At 37.2% G+C, this 17,839-nt stretch overlaps 1 protein-coding gene across 7 annotated transcripts in view; it reads right to left on the bottom strand.

Moving 5' to 3' along the window:
* The window catches only part of MARCHF1 (membrane associated ring-CH-type finger 1), a 224,617-nt gene that overhangs the window by 9,899 nt on the left and 196,879 nt on the right, over positions 1-17,839 (bottom strand). For all 7 annotated transcript variants that reach the window (XM_088163631.1, XM_088163628.1, XM_088163632.1 and 4 more), the window contains one exon: positions 12,406-12,586. In XM_088163631.1, the coding sequence (XP_088019757.1) occupies positions 12,406-12,586 (181 nt within the window). The remainder of the gene's footprint in view (positions 1-12,405; positions 12,587-17,839) is intronic.

Here is a 17,839-nt window from a genome sequence, read left to right as displayed (position 1 = left end):
AGAAAAGTGCCATTCCCTATTTTAGGATTTTTTCAATAGGCTTATATATAAAAAATTAACTTAGTTCTAGAACAGACTTGCCTGGTTATGTGAAATAAAATTTGCTTGAAAATCTGTAACAAAGGATGAGACAACAATATGCTGGGCAATGAAAGCATCAGCCCCCTTTTACTTGTGCTTTATAGTTCAGGACTTGATACAGCCTAAGGTTGTGTGGGAAGTTTGCAGGTGCTACCTTTCATGTCACACAGTACATTAATGCCTCTTTAACCTCTGATAAATTCACTCCTGCTGTGTTTTGAAGCTTCTGCAGTTTTCATGGCTTTCCATATTCATAATAGCAAGATAAAAATAAATTGTGTCATGTTTTATTATCTTGATCAGTGATCTCCAAGAAAATATAGCAATTGGGTTGATGACACTGTGATATGCCATAGATAGAATATCAGATGCTACCGAGGACAGAAAAACAGCACAAAATTAAGTACACAGATGCAATTTTCCTTGGAAACTTAGCTGTTAATACTCCTAAGGTGCTCTAGAGACTGTAGTGAGAGAAATAAATGGAAGACTACAGCCAGAGGAGACGTTTATAATGACTTGCAAATTATTGAGTCATTCATATATTACTAAATTCATGGAAAAACCTGTAGCTTTTGCCCAGCCCCCTACAAAACATCCCTTCACTGTTGTATATCCAACTGTCACACCCACAGGTTCTGTAATGCTGGCACCAATACAAACACAGACTGGAAATCATCAGTGCAGATGGTTTAACGCCCTGCGAATGCAAGTAACCACATAAATATCATAATGTTGCACAGAACAGGAGTGCTAGAACACTTTGTAACATCTAGCCAGAACCAAAAGACCGTTTACACAAGTCACCACGCCAATCCAAAGTGTAACAATACGTGTCCCCAGCAGAAAGCTTGGAATTATTTTCTGAATAAGCCGTCTGAACATGTCACTTGCACTGTGCTCTGAAAACCACTGGAGGGTGGTAGGAGACTGCCTGACTCAGGCTCCTACCAAGAATGGAAAGCAGCTGGATTATGGATGTGATCAGGAACACTCATCCCACCCCAACTACTACTTACAGCTGCTTCTAAGACACAGCGTGCACCTCAGCTGGAATTCCTGTGCTTTGCTGCCAGAGAAGTTTGGAATAATCTTCAAAGTGGCAGCTGTAAAAAACCTGTACCCTGTTCTAGGTTTCTACCTCGTGTTTTGTTTTTGTTTCCGAAAGACAATTTCACTCAGAAACTTCAAGAGAATGGTTACTGATTTTAAATCCCACTCTTCTAATTACAAAATGTATTCATGAGTCTTCAGGGGAAATAAAAAAATAATAAAAAAAAAACAAACCCTAAAACATACGGGGAACTTTAAATCATATGTGGACAACCACTTCCCTTTCCTGTAATGTAGTTTGAGAAAATCTTTCATATTTATTTTAAAGGACAAAAATCTGCCTCCCTGCATGTCACTTCTAATAAAAGCTTGATTAATCAATATGTGACAAATAATTATGGATATTTTCTTTAGTATCTTCTGAAACCACTCCTTGAAAGTGCGGGGATGCTGCTTCACATCTTACATTCCAATACAGCGTCTCTGCTTATCAGAAGCAAATCTGCAATTTTAATTCCCTCCCATACATTATGCTTCCTGCAGAGTGGTTTCATGGTGGCCCAGTGCAGAACCAGAAGCTTCACACGGCTCACACAAAAGCTGTGTCCACACCTCGCTATGGCACTCGGCTAACTCTGCTGCTTGTGTCTCTTTTCCTCACCTTGGCATTGCCGATTTGCTGCCTGCCTGCTCCCATCCACCACTTTGTGTCCACGGGTTGCCTCCTGTTCACGGTCATGTTCTGCCACACTGGCTACGGATTTTTGTCTACACAGACATCCTGGGGTGACTGCAGTTCTGCTGCGGGTTTGCAGGTTCACACCTCTACAGCTGAAGGTGTCACTGCAGGGGCTCAGCACTGAGCATGCCAGACATTACAGGAGAAGTTAATGGCTGCTTTGCAACATGCAATGAATGCCTGGACGTTTTAACTCCTCCGTATTTTCAGGTTTTAAAAATTGCACGTAAGGAGGTCTGATGGGGAAATCTGGTATGGGTGTGACATTGGTAATATTAAATTTTTTTCATGACATTTTTCTCCCTATCATTTAGCAGAAAAAGTGACTATGTGTATAATGTAAACAACACCCACAGCTGGAAGGATTTCTGCTCTCGCCTACAGCTAAAGTCATGATGCAGTATTTTCTGAATTCTTTCTACAGTCTGAAGAAATACTTTCAGCCAACCTTTGTCTTAACGTAATTATGCCTGCAAAATAAAGGCTAAAATAACTTATTAGAAGCTATTGTGGAAACTGCACTCTGCACACAGACTAACAAACACACAGGAAAAGATCTTTCTTATCTGAAACTCAACCCAAAGGACTCATCCAGCACTTCTGAAAAAGAATTGGTGTGGTGTATGCTGAAATGAGCTGAGCAGTGAAGATATGTCAACAGTCTGAACATGTAGCTCAGAGTTATTTATATTAGGGAGGGTTTTCTGGACACTTGTTGCAGTACTAATTGGCTCGGGCTCCACAGTGAGCTGTACACTGCTATCAACCTACCAGCTGGAGGAAAGCAGCTGCCATGGTAGTTTGTGGAATGGGATTTGTGCAGTTGGTGGAAGAGGAAGAAATAATAGTAATAAAGGACAACAGGGCTCCACTTATGTTGGGAGAATAAAATAGCCTTGCAGAAATTTGGAGTGTTCATAAGAGATGAGACTTCAAACCTTGTTATTTAAATAAAAGGATTCTGGGCCTCTCTATGCCATCTATACAACATGTGGTTACAGCCTGTACCATGGGGACTGTGTCTTAAAGGACAAGCAATGTGTCCCCACACCCTGCTCCAACGTGAGAAGTGCCCCTCAGACAGTCCAAGAGAATGGGCCAGGTCTGATGGCTGACAAGAGAAGGGTTTGGGCCATGAAAACACCTACAACTATGTTCTTTTCCCCAAACATATCCAGAGAGAAGGAAGAACTGAGCAGGTTCACAGAAAATACAGAAAACATATTTGTCATTGCTTTTTTTCAAAAGATGTATCCCAGAGAAGAAACTCTTGTAAGGATCAAGAATAGAAGGCCATAATTAGACTCCTGCTACATTAATTGCTGAACAGGGAAATAAAATTAATTTTTAAAATTCCATGTCAACTGGTGGATCATATGGCCCTATATATGCACAGCCTTACCTCAATCTAGTTATCTCATTAGATGTTCTAGTACAGATCATTGTCTGGCAAACCTGTCTGAAGTTTGCTCAAAATCTATTTCTGTCCCTAGGAGATACTAAACAAACCTGGCTGGAATTCGAAAGGATGTCTGGTGGTGCATTTAAAACACCTATTAAAATTTTAAACTGAACCAGAAATGGGTGCTTTTCTAAAGACAAACACATTTTAATTCACTTTTGTGTGATATGCAAACTAGGGTAATAAAAAAAATACATAATGAAAAATCTCACTTTTATAAACACCTTAAGATTATCATCTGCAAAGAACTAATAATTCAGTTTATCATAACCAAGATGGCACACTATTTCTTTTTTAAATGACAATTAAAACAGCTGGACTTAAGTGATATAATCAGTATGCACACTTCACAAGCTTATGCAATTTTTAGCTGTGTATGACATCAATTAGCAAACACTTAAATAATGTAAAAGAGAAGTGTAGAAATTAAGAAGTGTAAAAATTAAGTAATTAAAGAATAAAACCAAACCCAACTAAACAAACAAAATTCCTTAAAAACAAACAAAAAAACTCTATGCTTTGGAACTACAGGACCTCATGCCCCTCTTATCCCCTCTCACCATGCTCTGTCTCAAATAGAGGCCAACACCAGGTGCTTTGCAAAGACGTGCAAGAAACCCCGTGGCAAGTAATTATAGCATAATCTCTCCATATTGGGAGCCTCTTTCTAGCTCCCATCTGCTAGAAATTGCTTGACATCAATATATAGAATGCAGAAGTACTCGACAAAGTGTTTACTTTCCAAGTATCTTCTTTGAAGCTGAAAAGACATTAACCAATCTTTTGTTCAATAGAGCCTTCAGTGCTATCATGAACTCCTCTTTCACAATTACTTCTTCTTTTCTTGCCTTGTAAGACCTTTACAAAAAAGATCATTATCTCCAAGCACAGTACACTTCAGCTACTTTATTGAAAAAATAATCCTGACAGAGGAACTGCATGTAGAACATTAAACCACTGATCAGGAGTGAACTACCACCATAATGTAAAATTATGGGGAGTATCTGGTACTAAGAACAAGAGGTACACATCTAGAACTCTAGAAAATATTTACCTCAGGTACCTGGGCACATGCCTTTATTACTCCAAAATAAAAAAAAAGAAGCTACATGTTGGTAACCCATAAAGAAACAGGGATAAAAGGGGTAGAATCTATGTCTCTATTAAGTGTTATCACAGTTAGTCAAGAACAGAAACAGATGCTACTGTTGTCTGCTCTCCCTAAAATATTTCTATGATCATTCTATCAAAAGAATCTAGTTTGTCACTTTTGTTCTCTTTGCAGTTGTCGACTCCTGTCTCTGTGTACTCTGTATTTCCAAAAGAGTGCAATATCTAATTGAAGGCATGACATTTGCTCCAGTCACTAAGTGGAAAATACCTTTAAATCACAGTCCAGTTCTCAAATAACCACTTAAGACACATACACACACGAAAGAAAACCATTAAAAAAAAAAGAAATCAGTCAAACTGCCTTACTACAAGAGCACAGACCATAATTTTGCTGCAAGACCAGTTATGCTGAGATTTCCCTTTCTGATCAAAGCAGGTAGGGCTGCTCACTTTGTGGTATGTATTCTCTAAGCAATATAAAAGCAGCCATGACACAGGCTCAGTGTTGGATTTGAGATGAATTTCGCTGGGGTCAATGCAACCACAAGTCTTTCTCCACTACAGAAGCCATAACAAACCATCACCCAACAGTCTGTGCCTGAGTCTCTGTCTTTGAATACCAAGTAGGGTGGGTTCCCTTTGCACATCTGAGTGTTTATAGTGTGATGTAGTGGACAGAAGGCTCCGATGGCATGGTAGGAATTGGAAAAGGAGAGAAATTAGGAAAACTGATATAGCAACATGCTGGAGACCAACATCCTATCACATAGTTTTGTATGCCTCTCCACTTCCTTCAGTTCTTCAGTCATGTCCAGTTGAAGGAAATTTCTCTGAAGATCTGTTCCTAAAACAAGTTGTAGAATATGATCACAGCTTTGTTAGTCTTTACTTCAATCGCCTTCTCTCCAGTATTTATCACAGTGCTTCATTTCCTCTATTTCCAATTGTCCAGGCTGCTGAGAATCAGTTCAAATTGTTAGAAAGATGCAGTTTGGTTTAAATGTCTTTTTCTGCCAAAAGCCTGGTATTTTTAAATACATTGTTGTTTAAGCATACCTAGACATTTTCTTTTTTTGCAGCTATATACACAGTATCTACATATATGTCCGAATTGCCATGTAACAAAGATTAAAAAAAGGAGCTGATGCTTTTAATTATCTATAAATATGGCTTTAGGAAGAACACTGACTTCTAGCTACAGTTGCCTTTTAATTTTCCCACAAGCAAGATTAATTTTATCCAATTAAATGAAAAAAAAACAGAGGAAAGTTGTGCTGAGGAAAGCTATAGCAATTAAAATAAAACTACAGCGTAGTGCTCCAGTAAAGAGCTGAGGGAAGCTATTCATTCTGGGAAAAAGAGAAAATTTGAATTTTTTTTTCCAATAGTTTTAATAAAATGCTACAGGAACGAAATTTAATTAACAAAACCTACCAAACCTAAGTAAAGTAAAAGTTATCCCATTTGGTCATAACTTAGGTCCATTAATGGAATTTCTGTGTTTAAAAAAAAATCATTGTGTTAAAGAAAAGCCATACTTAGCATGCATTCCACTAAGCAGCAAGCATCCTGTGAACAGATCATTCTCACATCAATAGGTCCCAAGCAAAATAAATTTGAGGCAAATAACAACTGTAAAATTGTACGTTTTAATTATGTGACAGCTAATTACCTACATTAATCAGATCATGCATAGCAACCCTCTCCCATGGGAGCTGGTGAAGTTCCTAACTTCAAAATTAAACTGTAAAATGGCATTTTAAAAAAAATTCATGAATAACGACTGGTTTAGGTCAATGCTTGGGTTGATTATGCTCTTTTAATTTCATACTACTAGCTATACATTTTGTGTCAGCATTCCATTTACAATTTCTTTATTTGAAAAGCAAGACATTCTCTTAATTATTTTCAATGCTTCAGCTTCCCAATCCTTCCTCGGTTATAACCATTGATGAGGTCAAGCTATAAAACAAAACCCTGAAAGGGCTGAAATAAAAAAATGAAAAGGACACCCCAAGCTCTTAAAAACATGAGAGAGGCTGGATGGAGTAGGGCTCTCTAACTAAAATGAGAATTGAATATTTTGATGCAAGTTGTATCTGTAAAACAGCTCAGACCAAACTGTTTATTTCAGCCTCAGAAAGCACAGAAGATTTGCACCTCCCAGAGCTCATGTTCATGGGTCTGTGTGATAGTGGTTAACACTACTAATACCCACAGCTGAACAACCTCCCAAATTCCCTTTGCTTTTGTAAATGCTACTGAGCAGCAGAAGTAGCCAATTTAGCTACTGGCATTTAATTAGAAAAGGACACAATTTCAATCTAATTTACTAGTATAATATTTTTCATTTGCTTCTTAAAAGAATGCAAGTTCAAAGCAATGACCATACAAACATCTTGCTCTACCTCCAGGAAGGATGCTGCACATGGGGGTGTCCCAGCAAAGTATCACAGTAAGATGGCTTTTAGCAAGTCTAAGGGTATGTTATGATGATCTCAAAGTAAGAGGCACAAGAATCTTTTGTCAGAAGTCCATGGGAACTGGAAGAGCTGTGAGACTTAAGCTGTGTTCTGAATGGAAGAGAAAAACATATGAAGAGGCAGGCTAGCACAAATTCTACCACCATGAGAAAGCTAAGTTCTAGTATTGTTCTTGTGGCAGAAAATGCCAGACAGCATTATTCTGTGAACTACAGCATGCTATCTATATACAGATAAATTAGCAGTAATGCTCTATTGTCCTCAAAAATTAAGAATACAACTGTCTGAACAAAGTAGTCCCTTGCATCCCCGAGGCATCACAATAGGATATAAATGCTATAGAATCATTTTTACTTTACAAGCTTTAATATACACATTGTCCCTTGAGCCCAAAGTTATTTGCTATAACGACATGATAGACAACGAGAAAGTAATAGCTTTGTGCCTTTGTGCATACTGGTGAAGTGCCTGACCCCACATATTGCAGGCAATTATTTGAGGCTACTGATGTTTGGAGACAGTTTACTGGAAGAAAGATAACACTGGAGCAGGTTGCCTTGACAACACTATGTAGCTGCACCAGAAATCAAACAAAAATGCAGGAACTCCTTCTATGTTGAGGACTGCAAAATATTCATCAAATTGAGTCAAAAGAGAACTAAGCCCACAGCAAGTCCTATGCAATATTTGATACCACTTCTTATCATGAGCATTATTAGAAAGCTAACGACAAAGCCAGGTGGTTCATACCTCACAGCACAGGGCAGTAAGAACTGAACAGCAAGCAGTATGCTAATGACTGCCCAAAAGTTTGGGGCTTGTTCCTGTGAGACTCTTCTGGTCACATCTGGATCTGAAAGTTTACTCTGGCAGGAGTAGTTTCTAATGGTGAGCACTTTTGATTTCATAGCGGTATAGCACAGAAATTTCTCTGCAGGTTCTATGACTTTTGGCAGTGATCATCATACTCTTAAAAAATAAATGTTAATACTACCATTCAAGCTACCATTGAATCAAAAGTAAAAAACAGCCTTAACATATTTTGCCATCACTGAATGTTTCAGGCATGGTACGAGATTTTTTTTTTTTAATAACAGCATATATAAGCAAATACAGAATACAAGAGAGGTAAACACTTAGAAGATGCATGTATGCATTCAAAATAAATAAGTTTATTTCATGATCAGCATTTGCTATGCTTCTGTTTAATTTAATAGAAACATATCACTCTGTACTAAAAGAAAATTCCCAGTTCTCTGTTGCTTTAAAAGGTATAAATTCAGATACCCTTTCTATCAGAAAGAAAATTAACCTCAACTGGTACATAATGCTTCTGTAAAAAAAAAATTGACTTGCTCTTCCTTAATGACCACGAGCAAACACATGGTAACTATGTGCAATATTGCTTATGCCTCACATAAATAAGACTTGTTTTGTAAATAATTTCAAAAATAGAAGTGGGATAGAAAATAGATATCTCTGACACCATACAATAATCTGTTGGGACGATGCATCAAAGTAAGACATCAGATACTAGATGTCTTAAATAGATAGCAAAATTTAAGTATGAAAAGTATTTTGAAGTATAGCAAGACACTGTTGAGAATCTCCATTTAAAGACATTTTTGTGTTTACAGCTCCTTTTAATTTGACATTTTAATCCATTTCATACTCACTGTATTTTCATTCAATTCCCGTTTCTACTAGTCTTCAAGCACCAAATTCAAGAGATATGAAACACAGGTGTTAATATCTAGGATACCTGAGAGAGCTCAATGAGGAGCTCACACAAGCTTCGTACCACTTTCTAATTCCTTCTGTGATAAAGTCACCTTTAAATTCTGTAACATGGATTGCAGACGTTGAGATGCAAAATTACAAATGTAATTGTATTATTTATAATGACAGACAGATGTAACAGAGACCATGAGAAAAAAAAACAGAAACACTAAGCAATGCTTAATATTTAATCTCTATATTTATCTTGAGCTGAGTAATTAGACCTGTCCAAATATATGAAACACTTGCAATGTCTGTTGATCAATGCTTAAAAGGATTATCTTCATGCAAAGACTCACTAAAATGATTAATCTGAGTTTTATTTGATGTCTGGTGCTTTCAGGAATTCTCTAATTAAATAACTGTTGCACATTGGCACAAACCTATTGATTTAATAGCGATTATCTTAATTTATGCTAATTTAGTTTGTTCTACATTGTCACTTATGGGTGCTAACAGACATAGCATGATATTCCAAAATGACTGTGCTATAAAACCTTAGACTTTGATTAAAAAATCTGTTATGAAACATTAAGAGTGCATGAAAGGCTGAGGCATAAATAAAGATGGTAATTCATTATTGAATTAAAGAGTTTGTTTTCTATTTAAATCGTGTGATTCTGCAAAATGCCAAACTATAGATTCTGGTAGTTAAGTTTGGTAGTCTGTAATTTTTTTTCCCTTCAGGAGATCAGCAGTAGGAATTTTACAAAGACATTATGATAAAATTCACCATAATGAAACAATGCACAGTCCAAACTTAGAATCTCATATATTGAGTGATGAGAGATTAAAAATAAAAAAAAACCAGAACTGGTTAAGAGATGTGACCCTTCCACTTGCAGAATGTCACTTTAAAGCCAGGTCTAATGGAAATTGCATCATCTGGAGCTGGACAGAAACTTTCACATTAGTGGAAATAATTTCCTTTGTTTTTTTGATAAATTAGTTTCTTATGGAATTGAACAGGCACTCCTTTCTTGAACCAAAATATGTGGTCTTCTTTTTAGGAAGCATGGAAAAGAAATCTGTTTTCAGAATTCCTCAAAGCTTATTAGCAAAATTAGTAAGCTTTTTCAGGTCAATTCTGCTGTTCCAGTCAGCATCGAATAAAGTTGACAAGAACTGCATTTTTTCAGATACATAATGTCCCTGCCATCATTCCAAGAGAATTTTAGAATTTTGGAAATTTTGATCCACTGCTGACAGGCCAGACTTAGTGCTGGGGACTGAAGGCTCTTGAGGTCTAGTACAGAACCAAGCTTTAGCAAAACCCAAAGCTTTCAAGGTCTGGAAATCCCAGAGCCAGTAGTGTTTTTCCAGATCCTGCATCAAGGAGACAGGATTGTGGAGAGCTTTGGTCTTAGGAGCTGCCTCTCCCACAGTACTTTGGTTTCTGATAACCACCCTTTGTGTGTCTTTTGAAAACACAGACTCACAAGGAATGCCCCAAAACTGAGATTTTGGGCTTCATAAAAGCTGCCAAGAAATTTGACCGTGTTTCATTGGGACTTTCCCCTTCTGCAAAATATATAAGCTGTGACCAAAAAAGTCCCAAACAAAACAGTTTCAGTGATTTTCATAAAGGACGTTTCAGTAGAAATTTACCAGTCAGCTCTACTCTTACGGCAGGTCTCATGATCACTCTTTCCTCCTTTACCTTGGCTTTGCTACAGCTGTCAAAATATTTGGTTTGCAAAACAGCTTCTCATAAACCGTTTAGTGTTTCATAAATTTGTGAACGATGGTGATGATAGTGCTCACACTTAGTAAGGATCACATGTTTAATTTAATGTAACACATGAAGGGTGTCAGCTGTATGCTATAAATGCCAAAGGACAACTAATTCTAACTTTGAAATCTTTGGAAGCTTTAGTTTCTGAAATGGGTGTGACAAAAGAAAGGATTTATAGTTAGATGCTGGGTCCATTCTACACAAACAAATATTTGTTAGCATTGCATTTGAAGGGAGGAATGTTGCCAGCACAGACTGCCAGGCAGAGAAACTACTTTTGAGTAGTGCTTTGAGCAGAAACAAAAATATCCTGCCTGAAAGAAGAGGTGAATCTTTTCTATGTCAGAAATCTAAACCATACCTGAGAACCAATGATAAGCTGAATAAGATGGGAATCATTCAATTAAGAAATTACAGACTTGTAGGAATTATATTACCACTCTAAAAGTGGGAGGAGATGTGGCACTGACCACACACAGAGGTAAAAGTACCTCTGATATCAACTTATACACATTTTTCATTCCTTTTCTCCTTGGTTGCTGTAAGTTTTGTTTCCCTTTTATAAAAGATGCTATATTATCTAACAAAACCAGGAAAAAGCTTTTGTTAAAAATACTGATATCTGTGTATTCTCTTGAGAAAAGTAACTGTTGTGAGAGTACTTCTTATATGTTAGATGTTGAAGCAATTCGGTTTGAAAATAAAAACATATAAACTGAAAACATCCCCCAAAGATATGCATCAAGCAGGGTTTTCTTATACAATTATCTCATCCTGTCACATTAGTTAAAATTTATCTGCAATTACTAAAACTGAAGTCAATATAATTAAGTTTTTAGCCTTTTTTTTTTTTTTCTATTTCTATATCTGTTTCAATTTCTAGCCTACATGGCCAGATATAACTGGCATTTGAGAACTTTGTCTTTCCCTATCACAAGCTTTGCTTGCCAAATTAGCCCAGATTGTCACTACAGAAGTGGTTTGCCACCATGGACTTATTAGAAAATTCCTCTGAATGGGAAGTGTGAAGGAATGGCATTGATTTGCCTTTCTCTGAACTACTGCTACCTGTGTAAGGCCAACAAAAACAAAATGTTTTTGCCATTAAAACACTACTATATAGGCATATGCTGCTAGTCATAAGCAATAGTTTCTACATGATTTTCATGTTGAAATTTATTTTAAATCAAAACTTGCCCAGTTCCGGATTGACTCAAACTTCAAAGACTCAACAAAACTCCAAAAAGGATGAGAGCATTTTAAAATAAAAATTTGAAGAGAAATAATCCACTCCAAAGAAAACAGAACCCACATATGTTTAATAAGCTCTTCACCTTCCCTATACCGACAGTCTGTGTAGCATTTTATTGATTTATCTTAGAAAACAGATGAACGCAGATAACAAACATTTGACATTCAGGATGCAAAGTCACTCTGTCTTTTAGATTCCATTAACTAATTTTAAAGTAGAAGTGATTAATTTGCCCATTTGACAAATGAATGTCACAGCTACAACAGATGCAGCTAAATTGACTGTGTTACTTCATAACTGCTGTCTCCACATGGGTATAAGCATCATTCCCAACCAGACCTTACAGGCTTCATTTAAAATTTGCTGGGTGAACTGTACTGTGTTACTCAGGAGCAAAACATGAGAAGATTTCTTTCTGGCTTAAAAATAGGCAGACGAACCAATAACCAAAAAGAAGATAAAATGTCTAAAGCAAAAGACTATTATTTTTGCATTTACATTGTATGTGTGATGAAAGAGAGTCTTTAGTCAAATACTCTGCTGCTGAAAATTAATCAACTTAAATGTAAGAATAAAATCACCGTGACCGATTAACAACAGCAAATACAAAGCCATTCTGGGCAGATGTTTATTTAACCGTGCTTGCAATTTCCACAGCCTTTGTGGAGCTCTGACACTTGAGGATAATGAAACTGCAAAGCACCGTACCTTGCGGAGAGGCTTGAGCTTGGTCTCCATGATGAAGTCGTACTTGCAGAGCTCGCAGCAGCGCGTGTCCGAGCTCTTGATCCACTGGTGCAGGCAGGCCTGGTGAACAAAGCGCAGGGTCCCCGTGCAGCGACACGGCGTGATGAGGGGGCTTTCATCATCTCCCTCACAGTGACAGATCCTGACGGGAAGGACAGCAAGAGCGAGTGAGGCAACCTGCCAACCAGCAGTGCAAAGGCACTGGCTTATTTACACTGCTTTCTCATCTTCAGGCTTGACATTCAAAAGATGCCAGGTTATATGACCTTTCAGATGGGAACATACTCTTTGTTCCTTTCTGCCATTTAGCAATTTCTCTTCACTTAGTTATTTCTCTTTGAATTTGCTACACGGTCTGAAGGTGAATCAATAGAAATAACAGCTTTTCCCTTTCATGCATGGCAAAACCTTTAAGACAAGTATCAGAGCAGAATAGCGCTTGGTCTGTAAGTAATGCCAATAAAACCCTCAAAGGCAGAGAAATCTAACCCAAGCTGAAAATATCCAGCATGTGAAGTGCAAAAAGTTCCTAGGATACCTCTTTGGAGTTATACAGTTAAAAGAATTAGAGAGTAGTTTGAGTGCTCTGGATCATGCATGTGGCACAGCGTGTACACATAATGCACACTTTTTAGGAGGCAGGTATGAAAAAGTTATGGTCATTTTTTTTATTCCTCACTGTCTCTTTTAAGCAGACAGCTGCACTATCTGGGAAAATTAAAGCTTCTCTGTAAGCAGACCCTAAGATAGAGGCTGGTCCCAGAACTGTTGTACCTTATGATGGGATACAGAGCTTTTCATGTGGTTTTGCATAAAGTGATCAGTGTTCTAACATCATCATCAAAAAAGGCTTCTTCTGTGACACATGTCCAAGTGTCCTGCTGATATTCCCCTCTTCCAAACAGTCCCCTGGTTACATCAGGAAAACATTCACCCATCAAAAACAATGTCAGATTTATTGGCAAGAATCTCTTTGAAGACAGAGAAAGCTCTACAGAGAGCAGACGGCTTAACCAAACACCTGAAGTTAAGGAGGTTCATCTCAATGAAGAATAATTCCCTCCCATCCCCAACCCAGAAAAACACAACAAAGCACCCAAGGTCTAATGAGTGTCTGAAGTGTCAAGCTGGCATGCAAGAGAAAAAAAAACATAAACAAAAAAAAAGCAAATAAAAATAAAGCAAAGGAAAAAAAATGCTGAAGCCTGACAAACGCTATTTCAAAATGAAGTAGCAATAACAACACAGATCCTGTTGTCACAAAAATGAAACTTGGGCCATAGAAACTTAGTACCTAGGAATGGCACCCTCAGACAGTGCAGATGCAGAAGCGTCTCAACACATCTGAGGAGTAACACCCTTTTCCAGAGAAAACTGACTGCACCATCTCTGGGGCAGGAAAAGGGGTAGGAGAGCTTCAGGATGAGGTTGCCTTCCTACTGGGAAGATGGGTGACCTCTCTAGAGCAGGAGCTCCTGATGTATGTCAGAAGGCAACCTGACAAAGACATCCCAGGAAAGTCTGGCTACTGCACAGCTCTGATGCTGCCAAGCCTATAAGCAGGGGAAGAGGAAATTCCAATGTCTACATGAAAGATCTACAGATCAAAACTGGCAGCTCCACTATTCTTTCACAGTGTAGCCCAGAGCCATGAGAAAATCAATCTACGGTAATGGGAAAGCAGAACAAAGCTGCTTTGCTGGACATGCAGAAATAAAGACACTAAAAAAATCCAACAGAAGCTCTGAGTACCTGGTCCACAAAAGCCAGGTTTTCTTTTCTGCAGTGGTGCTCATACAGGATTTCATGCCCCACAGCAGTGAAGAGAACAAATTACTCACAACTTCCTTCTTGTACATGTTCATTTTTTGAGAAACATTTTACAGGAACTCAACTTACAGTCTTGTCTTTACTAATCCAGCTGAGTTAGGTGCATCAGTAGCTTAGTTCTTAGATGGGAATTGCCCATATGGTGATTTCTTACTGAGCCTCTAGCTTGAAAAGAACTATATTTTCAAAATACTGAATATTTATTTTTCTAACAAATGCATTCCCAACTGAGAGTTACATAAAAAACATCATTTTCTTTTTAAATTAAAGCTATTCCCCAAAGGAAGACCAGCATTCTTTGTTCATTTAAATTCATGCCATACATAATTTATTTTACAGCCTTAGTATTTAAACTATTTAGAAATTAGACAACTAAGCTATATACCCAATAGCCTTTTTCTACTACAGCCAATTATTTAAAATTATTTTCAGAGCTAAAATACAAGCCTAAAATTCCACTGGGATCTTCAGATAAAGTGACACTGCAAATTTGAAATTAATAGAAATAATCCTGAGTAGAAACACTTCAACAGAAAAACTCTATATGCATTATACATTCTGTTTGGGCTTTCCTTGTGCATAAGTCACAAGCCAATTGTATAAACAACAGGGTGACACTAAGAACTTGCAGTATGAATAAGCTCCAACTAAATATTCTAATAGCCTCTTCTAGCTTTATGACCATGAAATATGTTATGACAATTAAAACAAACTTCAGTAGGGATTAAAGTCCAGAGAAAATGACCAAAGGCATGGGTTTCATTACCTTGAATGCTCTTTGGTCTCTGGTGAAATTTAACTCTTTGTTATCTGTTTAACCAGAAGAAATTAGCTTAAAAGACTATTGTGTACCTAAACTCATAGTGACAGTCTAAAGATTTTTTTTGGTGCCCAACACCTGTGGTAACAGCCTGTGGGCTAAATGCTTAAACATCTTTTAAAGACTTGGAACAGATAACTTGCTCTGTCTTCCTCAGCAATTAGAACTGAACCACAATTTTGTATGTCTTTGCTCTTTGATGTGTACATCTATAATTTACATCATAACCATCACAAATTGTAAGGTAAATTGTTAATGATGGTTTTGAGAAGTTTGTTGTGCAAACAGAATGGAAGTAGGGATACAAAGCACAGACATACCTGAACCATGTCTAATCCACGTTGGAGGTGGAGAACTTTAATTCTAGTTTCTGTTGTCAACTGATCACAACTGTTGGAAACTCATGCATCAGACTGATTATTTAGCTGGCTGAACTTGTCCTGACAGTAAAATTTGTTTGCATACTTTAGAAATTAATTGAATGGAAAAAAACCCAAAAACAATTTCTACGACAAAGAGAAAAATATATAATTTGCTAAATCTATACTGATTTATTTACAAGTTTACAAGTAGTACAGCACTGATCATTTTTAATAGCTACAGTTTTGGCTGCTCAGGCACACCTACAGAATTTACATACTCAGCTTTTCTCAACTTTTTAGTCTTTTAGTAGATAAATGGCCTTCATTATAGACAAATACCTTTGACTATTTTTTTTAGCAGCTTAGTGCTTAGATTCCTGTCTATGAACAGGGCCTTTCTTTTCCAGAGGAAAAGGTGAGCACAAGAGTCCAAAGGAGCTTTTGCTCTATGAACCATGTGTACACTGGACAACACGGGATATATGAGCCATTAGATGATCTTCTAATTCAAATATACAAAATTTTGCATGTGTGTATGTGTACACAACTACAAACAAATTCCTACACACTGAGATCACAGAATATCTATATTTCTATAAATAAAATTCACTGTGAATCCTTATGAAATAATACTGACATTGCTGTCATCCTTGCGCATAAGTTTTTGTTTTAGATGTCAGTATTTTAGTTACCCAGCACATATTTTTCTAAGACAAAATTTTTTCTACAACCTTCAGCAAGCAGATGTACCAAACACAGAAATTAATGTTAACACTATGCATACATGAGATTTAAAAAAAAAAAAAGCACAAAAATTCTTTGAAGGATGCTCTTAAACAGCAGGTTCACATATATAATGCAACAAATATTTTTCAGGAAAAGAAACCCATAATGTTCCGTACAAAACATGTCACCACCACACATATATAAACAAAAGAAATTTTTTATCAGATCAAAATAATGAGATATAGCCAAAGAAAGCACTTAGAAGTGAGGCATCTTCAGAATTTAGTGTTGTCATACTGTCTTAAATTTCATTACTACGAATTGCTTTCCCATGTTTTCCATGATCCTATTCATTGCAAAAGATAAAAGATAAAAGGCAGTCTACTACTTGCAGGCATTCCTAAGGTCATTGGATTTTGGGTGATTTTCAGAAAAACAGCAAGAGTTATCTTGGATGACTGACCTTCATTTGTCATCAAATTAAGACTTCTTGTCTTCCATAAAGACAAAAATTTCCATTTTCCATACAGACAATCTCAGTTTAAAAAATCTAAAATCAGTACGGAACAAGGAGATCACTTGGAAAGCTTTCAGGTTTTCCCAACAGTTATTTTTTCTGGCAAAATCATGGTAATTGAAATTGCAATCTATATGGCTAGCACCTAAGCTGCTTATTGAAAAAGATACAGGCAGATTCCAACAGATTTGTAGCTTTTTTGTAGCTTTTTCTTCACATGGAGTTACTCTCATTAAAAAGAAGAGCTGCTAATCTCCAACCTCATTGGAAACCCAGCAGTTTCCCTGTCTTTCACTAACCCACCTGACTCTTCAGAAATTAAGAAAATAGGCTGATCCTGTGCCTCTGTAGTGAAGTGGAAAACACACTTATTCTGCAGGAATACTGTGAGACTTAGTGCTCTACTCCTACCCTGCCAACCTCTACACAGCTGATTCCCATGGATGACTACTGCCAAAGGAAAGTGATAAAGAATAAGAATCAATCAACATGTCCCTGCTTCTGCTGCAAGCCACATTAAGAACCTTGTCACTAGGAGCAGCACTGGTGGAAAAGAGTTTGCAGTCATTCTGCATCACTAGAACTCTTTTTGTGGATCCCATATTTGCAATTGGCCCCCTATCTCAGTACCTGGCAAAACTGTTAAGGATCTTTGACCATTACACATAGACCAAGGGTTTAGCTAGAGAAGCTTTTATAGATTTCCTTGAAAATACGCCAGGTCGAATTTTACCCTCATTAACAAGTGTAAAATGTAGGGGAATGCCTCTGAGGCTTCAAAAAATAGAAATGTATATGGGGACATGGGCATACCGAAAATTATGTACAATAATGCTTAAGGGCTATAAATGAGGTAATTATGTAAAACTTGTATTGTTCCTTAATTTTCTGGGTGCTGTACAGCTATGTCCATGCTAACAAGCATTACAGTGAAATTGTAACAAATCTGTTGAAAGAAAAAGCTAGTGCTAGAACCTGGGGTATCCACACCAGACCCATCTTGGTGGGCATTTCTTTCATTTAAAACTGATTTTACACTGGACCAGGAATACACTCAAAGGGAATACAGTTGGAGAACCCTGAGAGAAATTCTCAATGTGGTCTAAACCATGGCAAAAGTAACATTGATCAGATGTGCTT

The sequence above is a fragment of the Sturnus vulgaris genome, chromosome 4 (genome assembly GCF_052056855.1).
Source record: "Sturnus vulgaris isolate bStuVul1 chromosome 4, bStuVul1.hap1, whole genome shotgun sequence".
Classification (NCBI taxonomy): domain Eukaryota; kingdom Metazoa; phylum Chordata; class Aves; order Passeriformes; family Sturnidae; genus Sturnus; species Sturnus vulgaris.
Note: the sequence above shows the minus strand (reverse complement) of the source record. Positions and strands in the feature narration are given on the sequence as shown.